The 26,123-nt window shown below is 34.9% G+C and overlaps 2 protein-coding genes and 1 pseudogene across 11 annotated transcripts; 2 read left to right on the forward strand and 1 right to left on the reverse strand.

The window, feature by feature from the left end:
* Nucleotides 1-285: 285 nt before the first annotated feature.
* On the reverse strand, nt 286-9,817 carry LOC128183037 (cyclin-dependent kinase 8-like). Of its 8 annotated transcripts, none has more exons than XM_052851842.1 (14): nt 9,636-9,817; nt 9,315-9,390; nt 8,804-8,914; nt 8,285-8,425; nt 7,716-7,773; nt 7,345-7,476; nt 7,113-7,256; nt 6,736-6,805; nt 6,409-6,481; nt 6,163-6,260; nt 5,808-5,895; nt 5,313-5,405; nt 2,043-2,072; nt 286-806 (listed from the first exon to the last, which is right to left on the reverse strand). In XM_052851842.1, exons 1-14 carry the CDS (start codon nt 9,761-9,763, stop codon nt 699-701), a joined length of 1,350 nt encoding a protein of 449 aa, XP_052707802.1. In that variant the 5' UTR covers nt 9,764-9,817; the 3' UTR covers nt 286-698. The 8 variants fall into 8 exon arrangements, with proteins under 8 accessions (XP_052707802.1, XP_052707805.1, XP_052707801.1 ...); XM_052851845.1 differs by having other exon boundaries at nt 5,331-5,405; nt 9,636-9,816; XM_052851841.1 differs by having other exon boundaries at nt 5,313-5,417; nt 9,636-9,816.
* A 2,356-nt stretch (nt 9,818-12,173) lies between these two features.
* LOC128185520 (lambda-crystallin-like) lies at nt 12,174-14,941 on the forward strand (annotated as a pseudogene).
* A 2,136-nt stretch (nt 14,942-17,077) lies between these two features.
* LOC128185658 (lambda-crystallin-like) lies at nt 17,078-25,906 on the forward strand. 3 transcript variants are annotated; one of them, XM_052855279.1, is made up of 7 exons: nt 17,078-17,153; nt 22,318-22,412; nt 22,877-23,111; nt 24,281-24,442; nt 24,582-24,776; nt 25,027-25,132; nt 25,668-25,906. In XM_052855279.1, the coding sequence occupies exons 2-7, from the start codon at nt 22,369-22,371 to the stop codon at nt 25,880-25,882; spliced, it is 957 nt and encodes a 318-aa protein (XP_052711239.1). In that variant the 5' UTR covers nt 17,078-17,153; nt 22,318-22,368; the 3' UTR covers nt 25,883-25,906. The 3 variants fall into 3 exon arrangements, with proteins under 3 accessions (XP_052711239.1, XP_052711238.1, XP_052711237.1); XM_052855278.1 differs by lacking the exon at nt 17,078-17,153 and adding an exon at nt 21,896-22,018; XM_052855277.1 differs by lacking the exon at nt 17,078-17,153 and having other exon boundaries at nt 22,138-22,412.
* Nucleotides 25,907-26,123: the final 217 nt, after the last annotated feature.

Below are 26,123 nucleotides of genomic sequence, written 5' to 3' on the forward strand. Positions count from 1 at the left end.
CTTTAAGAAAAGTCCACAAGAAGTAAAAAATAAAGAACTGTTTCATAATTTCAGCATAATTGAAAACTGTTTTGATAAACGATCATCTTGCCTGTTTAATATTAAATCCATTGTTCATTGATCAGTAATATTCAAGGTATGAAAATGACTAAATTTAATATTAACATATGCAGTGTACAAATACTGCAAGCATTGCCCTCATTACAGAGTTGTCCATTTAAAATGGCAGATGTACAAGTGGATCAATCTTTATAACAAATATAGATGTAAAAAGACGAACACAAATTACATTAAATATTTTATTATGTTACGATCAGATTTGACAAAAATGCAGAGTTTGCCCTCTATTTGAATGACTTTATGAATTGCCCAGATGCATATTCAATAGGAGTACCACATGATTTAAAATACAATGGACTTGAAACCACTGACAACTACATATACACACTCACTGAGTTATTACACATACATTCACTGAACTTACACATCCATTTTAACACACATCTGACCTTTAGTCAGCGTTTAACTTAGCAAAGTGAAGGTCACTAAAACAAGCTGAAAGTCACTACGGGGAAACTGAGAACAGAATACTGGTAGCTGATTTTAATTTCCAAGATGCTTTCAATAAGAACACAATACCCTTATAAATGAGTAAGTTTTTAAACATTCTCATCAGAATGAGACTTGCTACAGGACTCTCAGAATCGGGACGACTGGCCGTAGTTCGTTGTAGAGGTTGTTGAGGTCTGATGGCCGCCTGAGGTGAAGGTCATTCCTTGCTGACTACCTTGAACATTGTGCATGTGCTACAAAAGAAGCAGGTCAATATTTGCTTAGACAAAACCATCTTGTCTATCTGATACATATACATTATACAACAAATACATGTATATAATTCCATTCAGTTCCTACACCTGTTCAGTCATAAACTTTCAAACCAAATATATCTGGCACATACTTACAGTTATTACTATGCTACTTGGAAGAATACAATTTTCTCATCTACATTTCCATTCTATCATATTCATGTTTACAGTATTAGTATAATCATAATAATTATGTAGACTTTCTTTTGGAGAATTTGTCAAATAATATATACAGATGTTATGGGTGCAGTTAATGTGAAATTATTCCTTTTTCGTGACGAGTCTGTGAATGAAATGAATGGAGAGGTGCCTGGTTACCATGGAGACGGCCTGGTGATTCTAGACCAGATGGAATCGGTGATGAATTAGCGATGGACAATTATGATGGGACAGTGATCCGTTTATACGTACATTTATTCACAAGCGTCTAAGTCAAATCACACAAAAAACCATACCAGGTCTGAATAAATATGCCACCAAACCAGTATCTTTATAAAATGTTTTAATGTTGACTACATTTTTGTGTATTAAATGAACATTTGAAAAAGACTATTAATTAACTAATAAACTATAATTAACAAAGTTAATACATGTAATAAGAACAGTATTAATATTTGACAAAATAAGTTATTGCAATTTAAAATAACAAAATTTCTCTATGTTTAAGCTGGACAGAATACCATAAACAGTTAAAAATGCAAAGATGTGCTTCACTTCTTTTATCTCAAGACTTCCTAAAGTTGCTCTGTCTGCATTTTTAAGGGCTGCATTAGCATAATCACTTACAAACAATGTTTCACTGAATCAAATTAACACACAGGTCATATGATAGCCACAGTACATGCCTGTAAAATCTTCTAACAAGAATTAACTTTTGTTGTTTAAATTATCTTTGGTTTTTCAGCTTTTCACTAAACACCATTTTAAGAAAACCAAATCAATGTACAATATATTAATACAAACATGATAATCTTTAATTTTTTTTCTTCTAAAAACAGCAATTCTAGCTTGTTGGTAATGAAATGGAAGCTCAAGGGTCAAGGTCATTGCTCATCTCTGCATTGATAACGTGACCTTGACACGATCAGGGTGGAGGAGTACATGCAGAATAACAAACACGAGAGACTGAGGCTGAGGCAGAAAGAGAAGAAGAAAGCAGAAATGATGTCGACTTACACCAGACTTGTGTGAGTGCCAGCTGTTCCCCTTCAAATATACAGAATAATCATGTCAACATTACATCTCATCATAGCTCGCTGACCAAGTCCCTCCCCCTGGGGGGGTGGGCCAATGACTGGAGCTGCGTACCACCGACACGTGTAAAGATCCGCTCTACACGGCCGACTAACATCAGGCTATATATATATCATACAATGTCATAATCACACCACAGAGCAAAACAATCAGGACATATCGGTGCCGATGAATTATTGGTTGAAATACCAAGTGTATTACTTCCGCGCTTCAGACATTACCGTACTTGTTTCAATTGTAGTTTGAATGTCCTGCATTTTGTTAATGAACTAAATTCTGCTGCTAGTTATAATTAGTAATAAACAGTTCATACTAGCACTAAATGGATTTTGTGTAGCAGGGCATAAAACCCAAGGTTTTGTGTCTCGCTATTGGCCTAAGCTCTAAACCAATCAACATTAGAGTAACATTTATACTATTCATTAGTCATAAAATTTTGAAGTTTCTTCTTTTCATTTAACATTATGTCTTACTCTAATCTAAACCTATTTACATAAAATGCATGAAGTCGAAATGACAACAGTGATTGCCTTTTGATTTTCATACGTTTGTTTAATACAATTCATGTACTGTGGTTAATTCTCTTTGATATAATTAAGTATGGGGAGTGAGAATGCAAAACACTGGTAGATATTCATAGATATTCATTAATGTCTGCCATCTAGAATCAATTGCTAAAGCACAGTACTACCAGAGGCTATTAAGGAATATGGTGCAATTCACAAACTAGCCGTTCTTTGCTATTATAATAACGCGACACCCAAATCTAAGAGTGTTCAGAGAAGCAGTTGAGTTTTCCAGAGACATGATTAACGGTACATACGTCCCTGAGTTCTCATGCAAAGACTTCAATCATATACGTCCCTGCTTCAATATAGAGAAAAATGCTCAAGTGTAGTAGTTCCTAGTAAATTCACTGCACGAAACAGCTTCTTTCACTACAGAAGAGCTATTTTAAGAAAGGAGGGGGGGGGGGGGTGATTAGAATTGATGACTGTGTATCTAGGTCCGGTAATTGGTTCAACTATGAAGTCTTTCTTCTAAATTTATCAGCTCTGCATGAGAGCATCCGTCTCGGCCAGCCATGGAAATTGACCTTTAGTCTTGACCACATATATCTTGTCCAGTGTTTTAAGTCGACAAAGCAGAAAGAATAACAGCTAACTTGACATTAGTTTTGTATGGTGGACCTTGATTTCAGAGTTTGAATTATGAAAAATATATCTCACAAAAAATAGTTTGAAAATATCTTTTATGAAGCATGTTATTTTCCCCTACAAAGTCAAAAATTTTAATCTGGTTAAAATTCTTTAATTATTGGTACTTTAATTTCATTGGCACATGAAAATTAATGTGATTTTGTTTCATTACATTTAAAGGGGCATGGTCACGATTTTAGTCAAATTTTATTTCTCTGTTTTTATTATTTACAATGCTTTAGGAAAGCATTTCTTATGATCAAATGAAATTTGGTTGTTAGTCGATCAGTTTTAAGCAAGATAAAAGGCTCACAATTCTTCTCATGTAAACAAGGCTCGTGCCCTGTTTTTGTTTACATAGGTTCAATATAACAGTAAAAATCTTTTTCAAGCTGATTTGTCTATCTTTTTATTCATTTTAAGCATAAATAAACAGTTACTAATGATTTACACATTCATTTGAGGTCTAAAACTGGAATTTTCACTTCAATATTCAAGATGTAAACAAAGGCTTTGTTTACATAGCGAAGAATTGTATGCTCTGTATCTCGCTTACAACTCAACAAATGAGATTCAAATTTTGGTTGCCTATTTAAAATGCCTTACTGAAGCATTGTATAGATTAAAATCGAAAAAATAATTTTTGACCAAAATCGTGACCATGCCCCTTTAAGAAATAGAGCGTTTTCAGTAACAGGAGAAATTTTGATTTAGTTAATCATCAAACATGGATATCAGTGCGAAAAACCCACAAAAGTAAAATGGCAACTTAACATCATTATTGGGCTTTTTGACATTTTGAGAGCAGGTTATTGAAAGAAATGCCCAGTAAAAGTGAGAATGTGTGCATGACTAAATCAGTATACACAATTTATATATCAGTCCTTACTAAACAAGGGTTGCTATGTTGAGTCATTCTAAACCATTCTTATAAAAGAAACAGTTCATTTTTAGCTTTGTCTGTATCATAATGTTTTTTGTGAAGAGTTCATGATAAAAATCTACATAATTTTTAACAACTTCTGAAAAAAGGGATTCCACCATTTTCCCCAGAATGTCAAGTTAAACTATAGGTTGAAATTACAGAATTTTCTGAGATACATGTAGATATTTGTCTAAAACATTGTCATAGCCTATAGAACAACATTTAATGGAGTTCTGAATACCCTACTATGTTAGTTATTGCCTACAAAACATGTTAAACATCAACAGACAAACACACACGCAGCAGAGCAGGCATCAGAGAGCAGTGCATATGGTGTAATCTCTCCCACAACTGTGTTACCCTCTGTCAAATAAATACAGGCACATGTACAATACCAAACACTCAAATATAAACTCAGTTCTAAACTTGTTTTGCTACATCAATTCTATTGAATATACATCATGCTTATACAGCACATTTAGACCATTTTATTCACATTTTGTTCACTTTGTGATGGTAAATAATGTACAGGTAACAAAAGCAAACATATCATTTGACTTCTTAGAGATTTTGCTACCATTGATAAAATAAGGATTATACATGTTTCATATAAACAAAACAGATACAGAAATGGCAACACAATAAAAATATGACCACTTTAATAGCATGCACTTATATATATTATTTATCGATCCAAAGAAAATCAACTTGTCTCCAAAAGGAGCATTTACATTTATCAAAATCCCAGTAAACATCAATTTTATCTCATCAATAGAATCAACTTAATTTCCACTATTCAAACTACAATACAAATGTAAAACAGTTAAAATAAATTTTCCAATGATAATAAAGTTTTGATTGTTTCTTTTTTGGAAATAAAAAAAAGTCAGCAGGAATGAATAAAAGTGAAGCAGTGTGTCAAGATATAAGCCCTGGAACTTGAACCCCTGACCTTTCAGCCAGTGTTCCAGAGTTACTATGCCTGACAACAACTTTACAGCCAAATCATGCGACGGTTAATGGCAGACCAGCATGCATTGTGGAAGTGGTCAGAGTTTTAGAGGTTACCTGGTAGTCACTAGTTACCATAGAGGCGCTGGTACTGGTGGTGGAGGGGGGCATCACGCGGACACGCTTGGCTGGCTGGGTGTGGTTAGAGGACTGGTCAGTGGCCTGCAAAAAGCAGGTCAATATAACACATGGAGAGATAAGACCCCTTTACACTGCATTTACACTATAAACCCCAACCCTTACAAATCACAAGCCATAAACAGCAGAGATCTGCTTTCTGGTTTGTATGTTTTTGTGTTTATATGCTTTCTTAATATTTACAGCAGCTACTGCAACAAAAGTGCTAAATATCTCAAATTCTTTTTATATACATGCACTGAATCAATTAATATGATAACTTTTTTAAGTTCCAGTTTTTCAAAGAAACACGTTAAAACTGGGAGAGGAAACAATGTTTTAGCACAATTTTTCTGCTTTATGGTATTCCTAACTGCTTGCCTCCGGACACTATGACTACAATCTGACTTGGTCCCCCTGTGATTTCAGACCTACCTTACTGGCTCCTGTGTCCGCCTTGTCATCGTCCTCATCAGTCAGAAACTCTCTTTTAGGGTAGGGTATAGGCTTCCCCTCAAATATACTACAATGTTCAAAAAATCCAAACAACTCACACAGAATCATATTTCTTTCTACATCAACAGTAACAGGTTCTTGCTAATTTTATAACAATTTAATACAACTTCATGATGATAAACATCCTCTCCAGAATCTTTCACATGGAAACATTGCTTATTACAATAACTTAGCTTTATATCACAATACAAATACACAATGGAAAATGACATTATTCCACAATGTCAATCAACCAATACCAAGGCTCTATAACCACCCTGTACCCCATACTTACTCCTGAGAGGGGTGGGGTTCTTCCGTAAAGTAGGGGTCCTTCATTGCATAATCTGATGTGATTCTCTTTGTAGGGTCCATTGTCAGAAGTTTCTGTAACTGTAAAATTAAGGAACATCTCATTAGCGAAAAAAAGCATTTAAATGTTGCTTCTACACTCCTTAACAAACAGTACCGGTATATGTACAGATGTCATATATATCATATAAGTTGTAAAATCTTTCAATTTTTACAGGTGTGCACTCACCAAGTGAAACTGCCTGCTATCTGCCTTTATTTTATGTTTTTCCATATACTTCACTAACGTGCAATTTAGATAACTGCAACAGAAAAAAAGATAGGGAAAACGAATCTTTAAAATTTAGTGACAAATTTATTTTGATGAAAAATAAACAAAACATGCAGAATGATTTTGAATTAAATCATATTGAAACTGCAAATATGGTGTCAAAACAAATATAATCATAATGTTATTTGTCTAAATAACTGATTTTGTTTGTAAAAGAAATGGTAATTGGAACAATTTTGGGAATCCTGTATTGTGGTCTATTGTCTGTGGAATGGGCAACCTTACTTTGACCGTTTGAAGTCTTTGGTTAATGTACTGTGCTCTGGCATTTTCCTGATGTCTTCCCAGTCTTTTTCTGTTGAAATAACAAGATCACAAAACATGAACCTTGAAGAGTACTAAATGATGTACCTGTGAAATGCTTAAATATACAGACAGGTGATCTGTTTAACCTTCTGGTAATGATTGAAGTCTATAATTTAATAAGTTAGAAACATTTTTACATGAAAGTATTAAAGTAGCTATTGTTTTTGACATTTATCAAAACCAGCACAAGAAACTAAATACATGTATTTTTATCAAACACCTATTGGACAGCTTCATGTTTTTGATCGATTGTTAACCTAATGAACAGAATATGATTACCCATATCCCATGCTTACCTAAAGGGAAGCCCATGACATTAAATATTCGGTCTAGTTGATCATGATGATAAGGGTTGCTTGTTTTAATGTCTTCCTGTCGACAGTGAAATATAGGCTCATAAGTTAAAAGTTCTGCAAATATACACCCTATTGCCCATATATCTGAAAAGACAAAAATTACACAGTCTTGTACCCAAACCGCCAATCATTTGAATCTGTAAGATCATTGAATCAAGCAGGACAACTTTACCTATTGCTTTTGTATAATGTCTAGCACCAAGTAGAAGTTCTGGGGCCCTGTACCAGAAGGTCACAACCACAGGGTCAAGGTCAGCCAGGGGCTTCAGAGGGGAGTTAAACAGTCGGGCAAACCCCATGTCAGCTGGAATCAGAAAAAGGGGGGTTGTTCTCATCAGACTTTTACTTTACTCTCTATATATCAATACATGTACCTGTAGTCCATGTTTACATAAATAATGACACTTTGTCAGATCATTATAACATACTATTAAGAATAAGATTGATTGACATGCCTTTCATTAAATGCATGTACAGTATACATAAGTACAGTATACAAAATATACATGTATCAATAGCACGTTCCCCACTTATAACACTCACCTATCTTTACTCTCCCTCTCTCTGTACCTTCTCCCATGACAAGAATGTTGGCAGGTTTCTACAAATCACAGAGAAATTTCCATTCTACAAATTCTTACAGACAAATGCTGCCAACAGAATACATCTATCACTTCTACAATCACAGCCATTAATAATTTATGTTCTAGGTGAAAGCTTATAAATAACGAGTGTATGTTTTTGCAAATATACAAGCAGCTGCGCAGTTAGTTTTTTTAAAACATGATATTGTACATGGCTATTACTGCATTGTATACTGGAAAAGTAGAAATATTCGTTGTGGATATAATTTCGTTATTTTTGTTAGCAGTATAAGTCAATGAAATGAAATCCATGATGAATTTTTTAACCCAAGTATTCATAAATACAGAGTTGATACTTGAACAATTTTAGAGATTACGATATGACGAAATTTTATTTGTTATAAAAAATTCTAAATTTTAACCCATCAAAGATTTGTGCTTCTACAGTATTTAGCATCTAGCCAACTACATAAAAAAAAGTCCCTTCAAACATAAGACAGTGTCTGTTCTACTTTGTGCTGCACCCACCAGATCTCGATGTAACACCCAGTTAGCGTGGAGGTAGTGAATCCCATCCAGGATTTGATACAACAGCGACTTCACCATGTTCCGTGGAACATCAATCTGTTTTTTGTTGGCCTTTGCAGATCTATGGAACTTAATGATGTGCTGAAGAAAATAAACAGAGAGCCATGCAGCTATATAAATCTATGGAACCATGACTTTGTCGTGGTCTGAATTTGTGGGTCTTGTTAAAACCCCTCACCAACAGATTCACATCCCAACAAATGTTGACTCACAATTTATACATGAATAAAAATTTTATATTAAAAAAATTTGGTCTATTTTTAACACGTTTAACAGAATCTGTATGTTTTTTTTAAATATCTGCTCAATGGCTGTGTGATGCCAACAGTGAGTGTGTATGTATGTCTGTTCATGTCTGTCCCTATTACTCTCGCCTTTAGCAACTTGATGTGAATAAAAAAGCATAATTTATTCTTCAGTTTCATCCACCAAGTGGAATAAGAATAGAAACAATCTTACCCATAAGTCATGCTCTGCATAGTCAAAGAGGAGCCAGACCTTTCTGTCTTGATGGGACAGAAACACCTTCTGTAGACTAATGACATTAGGGTGCTTTAACTCGCGCAACAACTACAAAAAGAGGACAAAGATATATATATAGGATCTCTCATGATTTTCAATGGTATATGATTTTATACAATGAGTTGTGTGTTTTCTTTTCTATCCCCAAGCCTTGGCTATGGGAAAGAAAACACACGACGAGTTGGATAAAAGTCATATACCATTGCAAATCATGAGAGATTCTTTTTATCACATGTTTTACCACAAGTAAAACCTAAATGTTTTGTTAAACCGCAGTCTTTCTGTAAACATTATCTACAAGACGTCAACAACTTTACGCATAGGAAAAAGTTCCTTGAAAATTAACAAACAAACATTTCATTTTCTGGTAGATTTTTATCAATTTATGAAAAATGAAACAGTTACTCAAACAATGTAGGTTGCCTAGACCTGTTGAAGGCATACTTACAGCAATTTCTCTACATGCTGACATAGATATTCCTGTACCCTCAATCTGCTTCAGGGCATACTCCTTGCTTTCCGACCTGTGCAACACAACAATTTCAACATTTGCTATATTTACCAAATACAATTTAACACATAACATATACAAAATTTGGTTTAATGTCAGTTTCAAAACATACAATGGAACAATAACTTTTTAAACAATGGCTCCGTAAAGTCTATTTATAAATGTAACACTTTTGATTCTTAACAAAATAATATTCAACATGTTCAAATTCGCATAGGTTTGTTGAAATGTTGCAAAAAAAAAATAACAAAATCGCACCCATCCTTTCTTTTAGCCTTATATACATGGCCGTATGTCCCTCGTCCAACTTTACATCCCTCAAAGTCAAATAAGTCCTCTACTTTTTGTCTTTCGGCAGCTTTTTGTCGCTTAAAATCATAATCCATTCTGCATTTTTATTGTAAAATCGGTATATCAAAAGCTTGCATTACCATCAGAAAGTCGATATGCTGTCAAACGTTTTTACGACTTATCTAAAATATAAAACCAAATCCTCATCCTAATATTTAAATCCGGAAAACTTTGAGAACAGTAGGAAAATATAAACTTTTTATACAAAAGTTGAACCATTGAAATCAAGCACGTAGCATCAGGGGGCGGGGGGGGGGACAGGGGGTGCCTTCCCCCTTTTTTTGTGCAACAAAGATTTTTCTGAAATTTACATACAAAAAATTGAATTAACATGGAGTTGCCCCCCCCCCCCCCCCCCCCACACACACACTTTTATGAGATCATGTAAAAAATTGAATTGAAAATAAGGAAATAATCAGTGTGAAGTTAAAGGGAACCCCCCCCCCCATATATTAAGATGTTGAAATCCAATCTGTGTGTTCGAGGCAGTAAAGCACGTGAAAAAGGCAATTTACGAGATAACCACAAAAGCCAGGAACCCTTTTGCAATACAAAGAAAATGAGAATAGTACCTCGCCCAAGAACTAAGAAAGAATCTTTCCATTTTTTTAATACTAGTCTGCAAACGTTTGTGAAAGTACAGCACTGACCAAAAAAAAAGAAGAAAAAAAAATAACCGTAGTCCGACAGGATCAAACACTTCAACCTCAGTTGTCACGAATGGGAATTAAGATATGCCAGTACATGCAGTAGTAATTGACATTAATCCTAACGGACACCCAGACGACAGTTTGGGATGCACAGACGTACACGAATGCTGACATTCAAGTAGTTGTAGTTACCGTGGTAACCTTCACATATAAGGAGAATCAGCTGATTCTTTTTTTCATGTGGATATTTCATTCACATTGTAAAAATTGTAAAATTCTTTTTTTGTTGGCGTTTTATTCGCGGGCTATGTACATGTAGTTATAGCTAGGATTGCAGAAAATAATGATATTTTCTGCAAAGTGTTACATTTAACCCGCTTGAAACACCAAAAAAAAAAAGCATTTCAGGCCTATTGTTAATATTTTGCGATTTGCAAACTGCAAACTACTTATTATTAACTGCTTTTCTCTAGAACTACTCTCCCTAATTTCTTTTTCGAAAAGATAATCATATAGTCTTATAGTGCAAAACGTATTTATTGCCTCAACTGCAAAAGGACTGCATGCGCTACAGCCGTGCATTTCCTGTGTGTGAGCAGTGCTATTGAGCGATAACCTATAGCCTATAGTGTCGCATACTGTCCCGAAACTAATCCGAAGATAAACAGCACTGTCAGCGGGAATGACGACCAAGAGGACAGAGCAGCAAGTGGGGATCGTAGGAAGGTTAGTGGATACACAATTTCACATTAACACTGCGACATTTATAGAGATTAAAAATAATTTTTCAGATATTTTGCAGATCGCAGGCGCGTAGCTGCCTATACGCAAGTGCGTACACATCATTTTCAAAAAAAGGAAGGAGAGAGAGAGAGAGAGAGAGAGAGAGAGAGAGAGAGAGAGAGAGAGAGAAATTATTTAATTGGAGAAAAAAGAGTTTACCATCCAGCACTCCCTGACAAATTGTTTTGTGTCCTTAACATTGCTCATTTTCAAATCTATATTCAGCCTGTAATGTCATCGTAAATTTAAGAGAAAGAAAGCATGGTAGAAACAGAATGAAGCAGTTAATCCGTATTAATGTTATCCTGTTTATCCAGACCATAAGTTTGACGAGTAAAAGCGGGCTAAGGCTTGCAAAACTATGTGTAATATTCTTTTTTTAAAAAGTTGGTAAAAGGATCGTGGACACCTATACACGATTTTTAATACATTTCCGCCGAGGTAAAGCTAAAAAATTACGTCAAACAAAACAGATAATATATATCTTCTTTTACTGATTGAATTGAAAAAAAAATCACATCTTATTTAGCTTTAAGGTTTCCTTGCAACATTTACAATTCCATTTATATGCACTAAAGAGCTATTTGATATATTTTGAAAGTATTCTCCGATGATAACGATACTAGTATTCAAATGACTCCTTTGTTGTGTCATCTCAAACTGGTAGAAAAGGGATGTACATGATGTCTTTTGCAGGAAATTGACTTAAAATTTTGGCGAAATTTAAGCCACGTTCAAATAAGTTCATTGTCCAGATAAGGTTTCACTCTTCTGATCGCAACCTTATCACTGATACCAATAAACATACCAATAAACATAAAGTTAAATATTGTAATATCCACTGAACAAAATGTTACGTCATGCCCCCCCCCCCCCTTTTTCAGGTAGATATATAAGAATTATTCTTCTTGAACGCAACAAGTTATATGAAATACTTGTATGCATTGGAGATATGACGCATTGACAGATATAATTATAGACCAATATTGATTCTTTCTATTACAGCGGACTTATAGGTCATAGTTTTGCTATGCTCTACGCAGCTTCCGGTTAAAGAGTTCAAATCTACGATATAAAACCGGAACAAGTCCAGCATGCATTGTCTACCATTGATGAACAGCTGATACAGCTGTCTAAAGATGGATTACTTTGCGCAAAATTGACGGTCAACGAGCAAAGGTCACTTATAACCGGAACAAACGACCTTGCCGAGTGTGTAAAGGACGCTTTCTTTATACAAGTACATATTTATTGATAATAATTGATAATTACTATTTGACAATCATACAATCAGCCCTTTCTATAAAATATTCACCATGCAAAATTCCATTTACCCATAATTATAGATTCCATGTTTACTGTAACTCCACACAATTGGCCACAATGCAAGAAAAATGTATATGTCTCGAAATAGCAATTTATTTGTTTATGCACGTTTCATAGTCTGCACCAGGGACTGTCAACACTTGCACGAATAGAATTTATAACCTTTTTTTGGACCAAACGATAAGAAAATCAAACGAACTGTAAATAAATACTCATAGCGTGTGTTGATGAATTTCTATAGCTGGAAGGTTTCTCGGTAGTAGAATACGGAGTGACGGGTAAATGGAATAACGCGGAATCCTACAGAAGTGACGTAACAACATCTAATTGGACTCATTGTATCAAAAATAACATTCTATCTGTTCATACAAGAACCTGCTCACAAGACAACCTCTTTGTAGAAAACATATATTTTTGAATTACAAGTAATTAGAAGGTTATCGCCACTACTGGAATTGATGATTTACACCCTGCGTGTGGTATTCTTCTTGATTCTTCTTCTAAAGAAAGAATAATGTTTTTAAAAAATTGGATTGAACGAATTCATAACGTTACAAACTTGACAACGCAACACTCCCAAATGGTATCAATGAAGCTACAACTCATATTCTCTAGCTCTATCCAGGAATGTAGCATCGTTTTTTAGTTTGAAAGTTAAGGGGGAGGGGGGCAGGAGCAGACTCATCCAAAAAAAAATTAATCTTTAAAAGCCAAAAATAAAAAACCCAAATAAAAAAAAAGAAGAAGGAAAAATATTGGAATATCGCATCATGAAAATTCTAATCTGTTGGAGGGGTGGGGGGGTATATAAAAACAACCCACAAAAGTGTTTACGCACGTCAAATATATTCATTTAGGTTATTAACAGCGACCATGCACTCCAAAATATAGTAAACACATTTCCTTTATAAGACCGCGGACCATTAACTGGCAAGATTGGAAATATACAGCTTACGTCAGTTTCACTTGTTACAGTCAAAACATTTGAAATGGGCGGGAACAAACTGACACGGACGTCTGAGAAAACATTGGATTGAAACTGTAGTTATAGGAAATGTATTTTCAATCCACCTCAGCATTTCTAACTTGCATACTAATGTAAAGCGATCGAAAAACATTTTAATTAGTATCAGAAAAGCGGTTAAAAACATTTAATTTCATGAATAAGAGGGTATATATTTTCTATTATGAGAAAAATATAAAAACGGCATGCAGATGTCTGCGATGCAATAATAAATCATAGGCGTCGGAACCGGGGGGGGGGGGGGCTAGGGTTTTTTTTGCAAAGGTATACCTAACCATTAGAAACATAGCATGATAGAGGGTTCAGCCCCCCCCCCCCCCCCCCGACGTTTTCTCTCAGGAAATCAGGAAAGATTATTGTTGCTAAATTTACCTTGAAAGATTGAGAAGTTGGATTCAGAAGCATACCCCCCCCCCCCCCCCCCCCCCCCACGGATTAGGAATTTCATGATTTCGGAAAAAAAATTTGGTTAAGGAATTATTTTTTTTCTGTGGGAAGTATAGGTATACCCCCCCCCCCCCCCCCCACGGATTAGGATTTCCATGATTTTGGGAATTACTTTTTTTTCAATATTTCTGAGGATTAGTTTAGCCCCCCACTTTCAATTTGCTTCCGACGCCAGTGAATGAATAAAACCTTAGCTTTATTTTTAAATAAACTACATAGATTGTCTTGCTCTCTTCTGAAGGAATGCGTGTACGAGGACCTGGATCTGAAGCGAGGCGTCCACGGAAAGATAGACGACCTCTGTAAAGACGATGTCATCATCGCCAGCGCGGCCAGCGCTCTGATTCCTTTTCTGATCTCTCAGAATCTCAAGCACAAGAACAGGTTCATCGTCTGTCACCCGGTAAGGAACCACCCTCAAGATCTGTCCAAAACTTTTGTTAGTGGTGAATTTGCAAGCGAAACACAGATAACAATAAAATTCTTCCATGGACAACCAAATAATTTCAGACTATCAATAATTGAAAATCTCGCTTCCCATTGCGCTATAGAAGTGGTCATCCACATTTGGCAATATAAACAGCTTCGCAATGGATGAATATTGTGACGTACGTACTGTCATTAAAACTAAAAGTCACGAGATGTCGAGGATCCTTAAATAGGCAATAAGATTAACATTTATACAACAAAATAATTGTTCAGCTTATAATTAGTTTCAGCTTAAGTTAAAAATACAATGTACAATGTTGCAGACCAACCCGCCTTTCTATGCCCCCCTGGTGGAGGTGATTCCCGCCCCCTGGACGGACCCGGATGTGGTGGTGACGACAAAGCAGCTGTTGGCAGAGATGGGGCAAGTGCCCGTCATCGTGAAGAAGGAGATTGACGGCTTCATCTTGAACCGTATCCAGTTGTCCATCATCGGCGAGTGCTGGAGGCTGTACGAGGTACCCAAGGGTGTGAAATGGAATCCATATTATTAATCAAGTTAATCATATATAAATAGATTAAATATATGTTAAAAATTGATAAACTTGACATAAGTCCATAAATAGCCATTTTGTTTTGCAACGCACTTATTTTTTAATATATATCGAAACTATAATATTAGTAATTATATAAGTTCTGATTTGTTTTCTACATATAAACTGCTTAACATATATATGATGTACTAGCTCAGTGACTTCAATCTTTGTATCACACCCTCTGTACTGATTGCAAGAAGGGGTGATGAGCGTGGAGGACATAGACAAGGTCATGTCGGAGGGACTGGGGAGGAGGTACGCCTTCATTGGACCCCTAGAAACGGCCTACCTCAACGCCGACGGTCAGTGTTTTCATTGGACATTGTTCATTGTTTTGCCTCGTGCTTTACGCAACGTCATTGGATTAAACGTATCACGTAATTGCCGTCCATATATTTTTAGACAGTGAGTAACAAATTATAGACGACAATATGGCGGCTGTTTTGTCTTTTTCATTATATTTCTTCCTTTGATTTATTAAGAAAAAAAAGATTTGCTGTCGAGAAAACTACATGTAAACACTTATTAGGTTTGCTACTGATCGCATGTGTACTGTTTATGTCGCGTTGTTGAAGTTCATAGAAGTCCAAATGAGATAAAAATTATCATGCAAAGACAATCAAGATCATTACAATTTCTGCATCAATTTTTTTCAAGTTTGTCTGTTAAACTATTTGCATGTATGGTTATGCAGGGATGTACAATTATATGGGTAAGTACGGAGAGATGATTTACAGAGTTCAGTGTACATTCGGGGCCCCTCGGAAGATGGAGGGGCCCATTTTGGACGAGATACAAAACGAACTAGCATCCAGAATCCCGCTCGATCAACTCAACGAGAGACGGAAATGGCGAGACATTCGTCTCGCCTCCTTCCAGAAGCTAAAGAATGATCTAGATAAAAAAAAAATGTTACTGCATTACCATCAATTTTTACAGTATTTTGTTTGTTAACCGTTGTTAATATAGTAGTTTTTAAGTAGCTGCAGATCTAAAAAAGAAATTCGGATGGACGACCTGGGAGGCACAGTGCCTCCCATTGTAAAAACACTGCGATTTACGGCGCACAAAAATGCGCAAGTTGTGGATTGATTAATCTTATTTTCGAACACATTCTGTACAAATATTTGATTCCAAATCCTCGTACATTTTACTACAGATATTGTCAGTTTATTTGCCTCTGATATTCTTTTAAACACCTTCACCAGTGTACGTGAATACATGAATATATGTCTATCTCCGCTACAATCACAGCCATTATCAATTTATGTTCTAGATAAATGTTTATAACAGGTGTATGTTTTTGCAAATACACAAACACCTGTGCAGTTGGTGCTTATAAAAATGCAATTGTACATGGCTATAACTAAATTGTATATTTAGCATGTATCTCTAGCCTGCGAACTAATAAAACAGTCACTTCAAATATAAGACAGTGTCTGTTAGGGTTTGGGGTTATAGGTTTAGGGATAGGGTAATTAGAGTTAGGTTAGGGTTATGATTAGGGTTTAGGTTAATGGTAACCATTGTAACCAATGTTACCGATGTAACCAAATTAAAAAAAGTCCCCTAGCTGTATATCATGAAAATGGCTGTCACCATTGTTACCTTTTGTCATCAAGAAAATACACTGTAACCATTGTACATGTAACCAAACAAAATAAAACCCGCTGGTAAACAGGAAAAGGCTTGTCACCTCTGTTACCTTTAGTCACCAAGGGAATATAGTTGTAGCCATCATAACCAAGTGAATAAGACCCCCTTCTAAAAAGGTCTGTCACACCTGTTACCCTTTGTCATCAAGAAAATATGTATAACCATTGTTACCTGATAAAATTAAGCCATCTAGCGGAGAGACCCCCCCCCCCCACCCCCAGTGTTGTCATACTTTTGTCACCTGAAAACAGTGCCTTATTACTGGTTATGTGATAGCAGAGGTTGCAAGTGATTTTGATCAATGGTTGTTTGAATGAATTGATTATTGCTGTCATGTGTTTCCATATTTACAGTTTTATTCAAGTTATTTGTTTGGTAAAGTCACCTATGGGTTTCCATACATGTAAAGTCTTTGAAGGTAGACCGTAGAGTTAGTTTTGATTTCTCCACTGACTACTGTTGAGATCAGTCTGTCATATATTTGATTCTATACAGACTTGGACTAAGACCCAACGTAAGAGTGTTTATAAAAATGCTATTTATTAGAGTAATTATTTTATCAGTTATTAATTAATTATTTAGTTTTGTAGAGTCATTCCTACAACCCTACAGTAATTTACAGTGTAGTACATGTATGATGTCACTTGCATGTTACTAAGGTTCTGATACCACATGCCTGGTAAGATCTGTTTCGTGTGACAATCATATAAATGTATGCGGTGTCCAAATTGTCTAAACTGTGTCTATAATATATTTTTTTTACATTTATAAATAAAAGTCATAATTATGCATATATGTGATAAATTTACATATTGATCATTTTTGATAATAATGGTGAAATCTGAACAATTGGTTGGATTTTTTTTTTTATCTATTTTCCATTTCATTAATATAGTATATATGATTGAATTATGAAACGGAGTTATTGCACTTGGTATACCGGTATGTGTTTGTATTGTCTTGTGATGTGTATGTTTTTATATGTTTGTGTATGTTTCAGAGCCATATATCTTTCATCTACAGTTGCAATAAATCTGTTACATAGCCTACATGTGTCCAATGACAAATCCCGTAAGTGGGCGTTACAGACTAACAGTTACAAATGAAGGGTAAAAGTCAAGTCTTATTTCTGCCGGTGTAACGAAGAATTTTGACCCGGGTTGAAAATTGACCCGGGGGTCATTTTTCCACGTTGAATATTGAGACCAAAGGTGTTGAATAAAGACCCTAATCCGTTGAAAATTGACCCGCATCGTGGAATTTTGATCATGAAACCGGTTCAAAATTCAACAGCACAGAAGCACAAATTAACGAATCAATATTATAACTTGAGTTTATTTAATTAAAATCAGTTTGTATATATGTATTCTTTAGATTTACATATTCATATGTTAAAACGGTGGGGGGGGGGGGGGGGGGGAGGAGGGATTAAAATGAGACTTAAATAATTATTTTTTGAATTTACATAGTATCCCTTTAAATATATACATGTAATTTTATTCATAATAAACTTCTCGCGTATAATTGGTGTTTTGTGTGATATCTATATATTTTTATAGAAATATATGTTTTTTAATAATATTAGTATACTTGGTTACACGTTAAAATATTCAATTCAGTAAAACCCTTTTTTTAAATTTCCTGGAGAAGTGTACAAATGTAAATAATTTTAAAAAAATTACAATACGTCATATTATTTAATTTTGGTTTTACGTTCACCCAGTAAATTGAAACTTTGATATTGTTCATTGTAAATTTTCTGAGTGGGTGTAAATAAAAAAAATTACAGTATGTCATATTGAGATTTTTGTGTTTGCACCCATTCAGTTTGTTAAAACTGTGACTATCTAAATTTTGTATTCACACCCATCCAGCCAATAACAGTTTACAAAATGATGATATGCTAACATGATTGTACTCTTTCATGAACAATGCTGTAGTAACTATATCTTGAAAGCCGATTTTTGGTGTTTTATTTGTTCCGTTAGACTAACTTCTGATGTAACTAAATATCATCAAATCGCTAATTTTTCTAGGCATTAACAATTATGCTTCATGGAATCTGTAGCAAGTAAGCAACCTAATTTTTGTACAGGATGACAATAGAATTTTGCTTTAAAGTTTTTAAATTGCTTTGATCACAAAAATTTATCATACATTTACTAACAGTAATTGTTTTCGTCGATAAATTGGTAAACTGCATTTTTTGAATAGAAATAAGTAGTAGAAGATCATACAGCAGCGTTGGAGTAGATGATCGACCTTCCTATCACAGCCACCTACATTATTAATTTAAAAACGTGTTAAATGTGTATATAATGTGTATATAAGACATGAGGTACTTGAATATTAAATAATTATCTGAATATTTATCATATATGATTGTAAGACATATTGTTGGTAGACATGTTCACTCACACCTAAAACATATCACCTTCATTTATACCTGCAGAGATACAAACATAAGAATGAGATTTTCATGATCCAGCCCATTTGAAAAGAGCAGTAAATAAAAGGGAACTGTATATTTAGTAAATATACAGATAAAATACTTAAATAGGTTTATACAGTGTACCTTAAGAGAATCAAAAAATGCTTTGGAGATCTAATATAAGTATAAACATGGGAAACAATTTTACAATTTTATCTATATGAAAAATCAGAACTACCATTAAGTATATAGTTCATATAAAATGGTACACTAATGTCAATAAGTTGTTTAAAAAGTTCGTCTCTTTGTTGAGTGTATCTTGGATATTCAGGGGAAAATTCACATTTCCTTCAGATTCAGATCCACAATATAAACATCGACTCACATCAGATAAAAAAATCCTTAAATAAGTAAGCTTTACTAGCTATATTCCGTAATTGACGTAAAATAATATTTCCTATTGTCTTAACTGAAAGGTTTGTAAGCTCTTGGTATATTTTGTTTTTTAAGTTTTGACTGAAAAGAAAGATAAAGTTGATGAAATTTTCTTTTCTGCATGAAGATTCCATAATTTACATGTATACGGAGCAAATGTATTGTATTAAGTATATGGTGGTAGATAGTAAAAAAGCTAATTGATTATATGCATGTTCAGTAAGAAAATATGATTGAATTTAATCTAACATATCTTGGGGTGCTAAACTATTTATATTCTTGTAGAATATAATTAGTTTATGGTTATCCCTTCGAGATTGCAAGGTTTCCAAATTAAGCTCACTATATAAAATTATTTTAGAAGAATTAACTCTGATCCCTGTCACTGTCCTGGTTGCTTCAATTTGTACATGTTTATGCAATTCGGGTTTTTCCTTGATACAGCTGCTCCAAACAACATATCTATCAGTTGTATACTTTTCGCATACCTTTTCATGTATATATACCATTAATATAATTAGATCAACCATCCTATGTTTTTAATTTTGAGAAAATATATTACGTCAGTTGCCTGTGTTTATAATTTTCAGGTAAATAATAGAATTGAAAACTCAAAATGATAGAAATAAATCGCATTTTTAAGAAGAACTATGACTGTATATGCAGAAAATTGGATGGTGCTTCAATAAAGTTAATCAGACAAGTTTATGAAAAATTATTTTTAAGCCGTAAAAAATTAAAAACATGTGTAAATATGTATATGCTGTATATATACGTATAAAAAAACCCAGTATATATGAAAAAGGATAAAAATATGACAATCATTCATTTATTATTTTGTCAGTGAAATATTCTGACTTCTTCAAATTAAGCATAGGTATCTGACATTATATCCTTTTGTCTTGATATAAATATATATACCCTTTACCCAATAAAGCAGTATAGAGGTTATATATTTTCAATTATTAGAAAAATATACAACGTCAGGTGCCTGTCGAATAGAGCTCTGTTGAATTGCCTTAAAAGTGACGATAACGGGCAATATGTTTGTTAGATATATTTATCAGAGATTGTGACAAGTTTAACTTTAAATTCTGTCACATGAGGGAATGAAAACCATGTCATCTATGTCAAAAAGTATTCTAGCCCTACTCGCCTGCTCCATTCCGAAGCAAACGGTCATCTTCTTAGCTTTATTTACATAGTATTGTAATAATAAATGGATATATTTTCAATCTAAAAACTTTTTGATTAATTGGACATATCAGCCTAGAAGGAATTAGCCACGTCCGCATATGTATCGGACAGTATGTACATTTTAAAACTGAAACTTTCAAATATGTGCATGATTGTACATTTAAACCGTGTAGAGTAAGTTCCAGTTCAGATCAAAACTCTGAGGATTGGGTCAATTCTCAACAGGATCAATTTTCAACGGGTCGAGGTCATCAGAGTTTAGAAAAATCTTTCTCATACCGTTAAAAAATGACCCCGGGTATAAATTTCACGATTTTGGTCTCAATTTTCAACGTTGAAAAATGACCCCCCGGGTCAATATTCAACGTTGAAAAATGACTCCCGGGTCAATTTTCAACCCGGGTCAATATTCTTCGTTACACCGGCCATATCTAAACATTTACGAAACGCAATTTAACAAAAACAAATATTATTGAAAAATTCATTTATTGTCAGATTGAAAACAGACAAATCTTCTTATAAAAGACAAATGTAGCACTTTAGATGCCTAATACTAGTAATATAACTTTTTAACATGTTCAAAATGCTGAAATGATTAATTGAAACATTGCAAACAAAATGTTTTTAACTGGCACCAATCCTTTCTTTTAGTCTTGTATACATGTCTGTATGTGCCTCTTCCAACTTTACATCCCTCAAAGTCAAATAATTCATATACTTTTTGTCTTTCGGTAGCTTTTTGTCGCTTAAAATCATAATCCATTCTGCATTTTTATTGACAAATCAATATTTTTAAAGCTTGCATGCCTATCCGAAAGTCCTTATGCTGTAAAACGTTTTTATGACTTTTCTAACATAAAAAACCAAATCCTCATTCTAATATTTTATACCGGAAAACGGTAAGACAATATTCGTATGTACTAATAGTCATAACACAGTAAACATATACCAAGGGCTGAGTTGTAAATAAGACCAACCATTTTTTGAAAATATGTAAATACATTTGATCACCTTTATTTGACATGTTTTTTATTTGAAGTAGTTTTGTCAAAGCAATGGTCGATTAGTCGATAGTCATTGATCATGCGCAAAAATATTTACCAGGAAACGGGGTCTGAGTGGTTTTTTTTTGGGGGGGGGGGGGGGGTAGAGAGAGTCATACTACATGCAGAGTCGGAACAAAACTTTTCTTGGTCATTGCTAAATCACCTCTCGGCTTTTAATCTATGTTATCATATAAACTAATACACTCCTTCCTGATCGTGCACTTTAATGAGTTAGTAACATTCACCTTCATACATTTATCACAAAATAAGGTATGTATTCAATTGTGTATCCAAATGCACAGGCACTTGCTTCTGCAATGAACTTTTATAAGAGAAACAATTAAACGCTTGTGTCAAAATGATAGAAGTTTTAGGTTAACAGTTTGTACAGTTTTTCCCTTACATTTTTTGTTTGGATTAGAATTTAGATACTTTTAATTGTTATCATATCTATCGTGGTATATTTTTAAATTTTAACGACTTGTAAAAGAAGTGCGACTGAATCTGCTGTGTGCATATGGACAGTTCTACTATTGAACTGGTGACCTGCCATATTCTATATACTGTAGTGCCACATACTGTCCAGAAAACTAATCCAGAGATAAGCACAGTCAGCAGAAATGGCGGCCAAAAACTCGGAACAACAAGTGGGGATCGTAGGAAGGTTAGTGGTCAAAAAACATATATACTCACACTGCGACCAAAGCACTTAACAATTTTTTGGACACTGCAGATTACAAATATCGAGTTAAAGTCGAAGGCGTTTAACGTTTTTTTGAAAAAACTTTTATTTTCTATATTAAGATTTTACACTTTGTCAACATTTTAACCGATAGCGATAAAGTTAAATTTTGTGATCATATGTATGAAATGTTACGTCATGACGCACTAAAATGCTTCAAGTAGTTAAAATTCTTCTCGAACGCAACATGATATATCATATTCAATGGAGCAGTAGCGTCCTAAGCAAAGGGGGGGGGGGGGGGGGGGGCTAGACTGATAAAAGGTCTTTGGTTATAGTTATGTATAACTTTGCGACGGCTAAGCCCCCCCCCCCCCCCAGCCCTCGGTTCCGACGCCTATGTGGAGACGACTTGTTGATTGATAAGACCGAATTTTCCATTACAGCGGACTTATAGGTCATAGTTTTGCTATGATCTACGCAGCTTCCGGTTACAGAGTTCGAATCTACGATATAAAACCGGAACAAGTCCAGCATGCATTATCTACCATCGATGAGCAGCTAGAACATCTGGCTAAAAACGGATTACTTCGCGGAAAACTGACGGTCAAAGAGCAAAGGTCACTTATCACCGGAACAAACGACCTTGCCGAGTGTGTCAAGGACGCTTTCTTTATACAAGTATATAATTATATTGATTATAATTGATAATTACTACTAAGTATCTGACTATTTATTGTATATTTTATTTTTATCCAAGGGTCATTCTAAATATCTTCACCTTGCAAAATTCCATTGACCAATAATTTAATTCCAATATTTGTTTGCTGTAGCTCCCAATAATGCAAGAAAAAAGGCATGACTCGCAAAAGCAGTTTATTTGTTTAAGCCCATTTCATAGTCTGAACCTGCACGAATAGGATTTATTTCCTTTTTTGGACCAAACGATAAGAAAATCAAACGAACTAAAATTAAGTACTCTTAGCGGGCGTTGATTGATTTCTGTAGCTGGTAGATTTCCCGGTAGTAGAATACGGGAGTGAAAGGTAAATGTGTGGAACGCCTTAACTGCCTTATGTAGATAATCTTCATAATATGATGATACTTTATCACTTTAACTGTATCAGAATATGTTCAAGTACCATCATGAAATATTGAAGTATCAGCATGTAACATTTTTGTTAAATTACCATCATGTAATGTAGTCATGTAATCATCATGTAATGTAATGTAACCATTTTGTTAAATAACCACATGTAATGTTGAAGTATCAGCGGAATCACGAATCTTACGGACGACAACTAATGTAACTTCAACATATCAAAATAGCATTCTATATGTTTCGAGAACCTGCTCACAAAAGAAATTCTGCATAGTAAAGCTTTTTAAAAGTATTTCCACTTCTTTGTCGAAGACTTTTAAAAAATAATTAGAAAGATCACGCTACTAATGGAATTGATGATTTACATGTATTGTACATATGTATGTTGATTCCTCAACTGAATGAATGTTTATAATCGCACTGAGCGATTTCATTACGTTACAAACTCGACAACGCACACTTTGGTATCCATAAAGTCACGATCCAGATCCTGTAACTGCCAATAGTTCCCGATAGGCCCATTCATCTTTATATTTAATAGATAGATACTGTTTGGTATAAAAAAGAAACAAAACTACAAAGAGTGCTTACGCATTCAGCCACATTTCATTGAAATGACCAAAAGCAACCATGCACTCCGAAATAGAGTCAACAGATTACCTTTAATTAGCTCCATATGACATCGTATCATAATAAACCTGAGCTTTATGTAGGGAATTTAACTAGTTTGTCTCGCTCTCTTATAAAGGAATGCGTGTACGAGGACCTAGATCTGAAGCGAGGCGTCCACGGAAAGATAGACGGTCTCTGTAAAGACGGTGTCATCATCGCCAGCTCAGCCAGCGCTCTGATTCCTTCTCTGATCTCCCAGAATCTCAAGCACAAGAACAGGTTCATCGTGTGTCACCCGGTAAGGAATCACCCTCAAGGTCCGTCAAAAACTGTTCATTTGTGACTTAACAGTTTTGACTCGTATCGGTTATCTAAGAATAAATCTTTAACAGTAACACAAAAGTTGTGCATGAAAAACACACTGTCTTGCGTTGCAGACTAACCCGCCATTCTATGCGCCCCTGGTGGAGGTGATTCCCGCCCCCTGGACGGACCCGGATGTGGTGGTGACGACAAAGCAGCTGTTGGCGGAGACGGGGCAGGTGCCCGTCATCGTGAAGAAGGAGATTGACGGCTTCGTCCTTAACCGTATTCAATACTCCATCATCGGCGAGTGCTGGAGGCTGTACGAGGTAAGCACGGGTGGGAAATGGAATCCATATTATCAATCAAATAAAATAAAATATATGTTAAAAATTTATAATTCTTTGACATATGTCCATAAATAGCCATTCTTATTTTGCAACGCATTTTATCTTAAATCTCAAAACTGATTAATAATAAAGTTCTGATATGTTTTCTACATATAAACTGCTTAACATTATGATATACTAGCTCAGTGACTTTAATCTTTGTCTCGCACACCATCTGTACTGATTGCAGGAAGGGGTGATGAGCGTGGAGGACATAGACAAGGTCATGTCGGAGGGACTGGGGAGGAGGTACGCCTTCATGGGACCCTTGGAAACGGCCTATCTCAATGCCGATGGTCAGTATTTTTATTGGACATTTTTCACTGTTTTGCCTCGGACTAAAATGACGCAACGTCATTGGATTAAACGTATCACGTTATCTTCGTCCATATTTTTTTAGGCAGTGAGTAGCAAATTATAGACGACAATATGGCGGCTGTTTTGTCTTTTTCATTATATTTCTTTCTTCGACTTATTAATAAAAATATTAGTCGTCGACAAAACTTCATGTTAACAACTACTAGGTTTGCTATTGACTGTGCACTGTCTATGTCGCGTTGTTGAAGTTCATAGAAGTCCAGACGGTCTTTAACGACCAACATAATTCCATGGACAGTTAGTAACAAATATTTAAATTAATTAGGTTTTCTACGCTCGTAACCGTTCGAGCCCTGATAGTAAATTTCAAAATATCGTTTGGTTTTAACATTAATTTATCTGAACGTCCACGTGGGGCAATTGAGTACGGTTAGAACAAACGGTAAATTATTTTCTGGATCAGTTGTTTTTTTTTCAAGTTATCTCTATGGTTATGGGTAATTGCTTTTGCAGGGATGTACAATTATGGGGATAAGTACAGAGAGATGATTTACAGAGTACAGTGTACATTCGGAGCCCCTCGGAAGATGGAGGGACCAACCCTTGACAAGATACAAAATGAACTAACCTCAAGAATCCCGCTCGATCAACTCAACGAAAGACGAAAATGGCGAGACATTCGTCTGGCCTCGCTCCAAAAGCTAAAGAATGACTTAGATAAAAAATAAATGTTACCAGAAATTTTAACAGTACATGTTTATTTGTTGTTGATTGTTGTTATTATTGTAGTTATTAAGAAAAATGTTCAGCGATTGATAAAAAAAAAAACAAAAAAAAAACTCAACATCCGTAATTAGTTTCACTAACTGAATATATTAGCACAATGTGAAATGTTCCCCTTGGACATAACACACACCTTTTCCCCTGGCACTGGCGTTGAGTGACTTTGATCCGGACACTCTTACTTGA

The sequence above is a fragment of the Crassostrea angulata genome, chromosome 5 (assembly GCF_025612915.1).
Source record: "Crassostrea angulata isolate pt1a10 chromosome 5, ASM2561291v2, whole genome shotgun sequence".
Lineage (NCBI taxonomy): Eukaryota > Metazoa > Mollusca > Bivalvia > Ostreida > Ostreidae > Magallana > Magallana angulata.

Bases quoted from the DNA above. Each gene is read 5' to 3' on its own strand.
- LOC128183037 (XM_052851841.1), bottom strand. From the start codon at position 9,763: ATGGATTATGATTTTAAGCGACAAAAAGCTGCCGAAAGACAAAAAGTA. The intron at 6,482-6,735 runs GTAAGGTTGCCC...TTTCTGTTGCAG, and splicing joins AAAGACTTCAAACGGTCAAA to TTATCTAAATTGCACGTTAG. The intron at 2,073-5,312 runs GTAACCTCTAAA...GTATATTTGAAG, and splicing joins TGGTAACTAGTGACTACCAG to GGGAACAGCTGGCACTCACA.
- LOC128185658 (XM_052855279.1), top strand. From the start codon at position 22,369: ATGGCGGCCAAAAACTCGGAACAACAAGTGGGGATCGTAGGAAG. The intron at 23,112-24,280 runs GTATATAATTAT...TCTCTTATAAAG, and splicing joins AGGACGCTTTCTTTATACAA to GAATGCGTGTACGAGGACCT. The intron at 24,777-25,026 runs GTAAGCACGGGT...TACTGATTGCAG, and splicing joins AGTGCTGGAGGCTGTACGAG to GAAGGGGTGATGAGCGTGGA.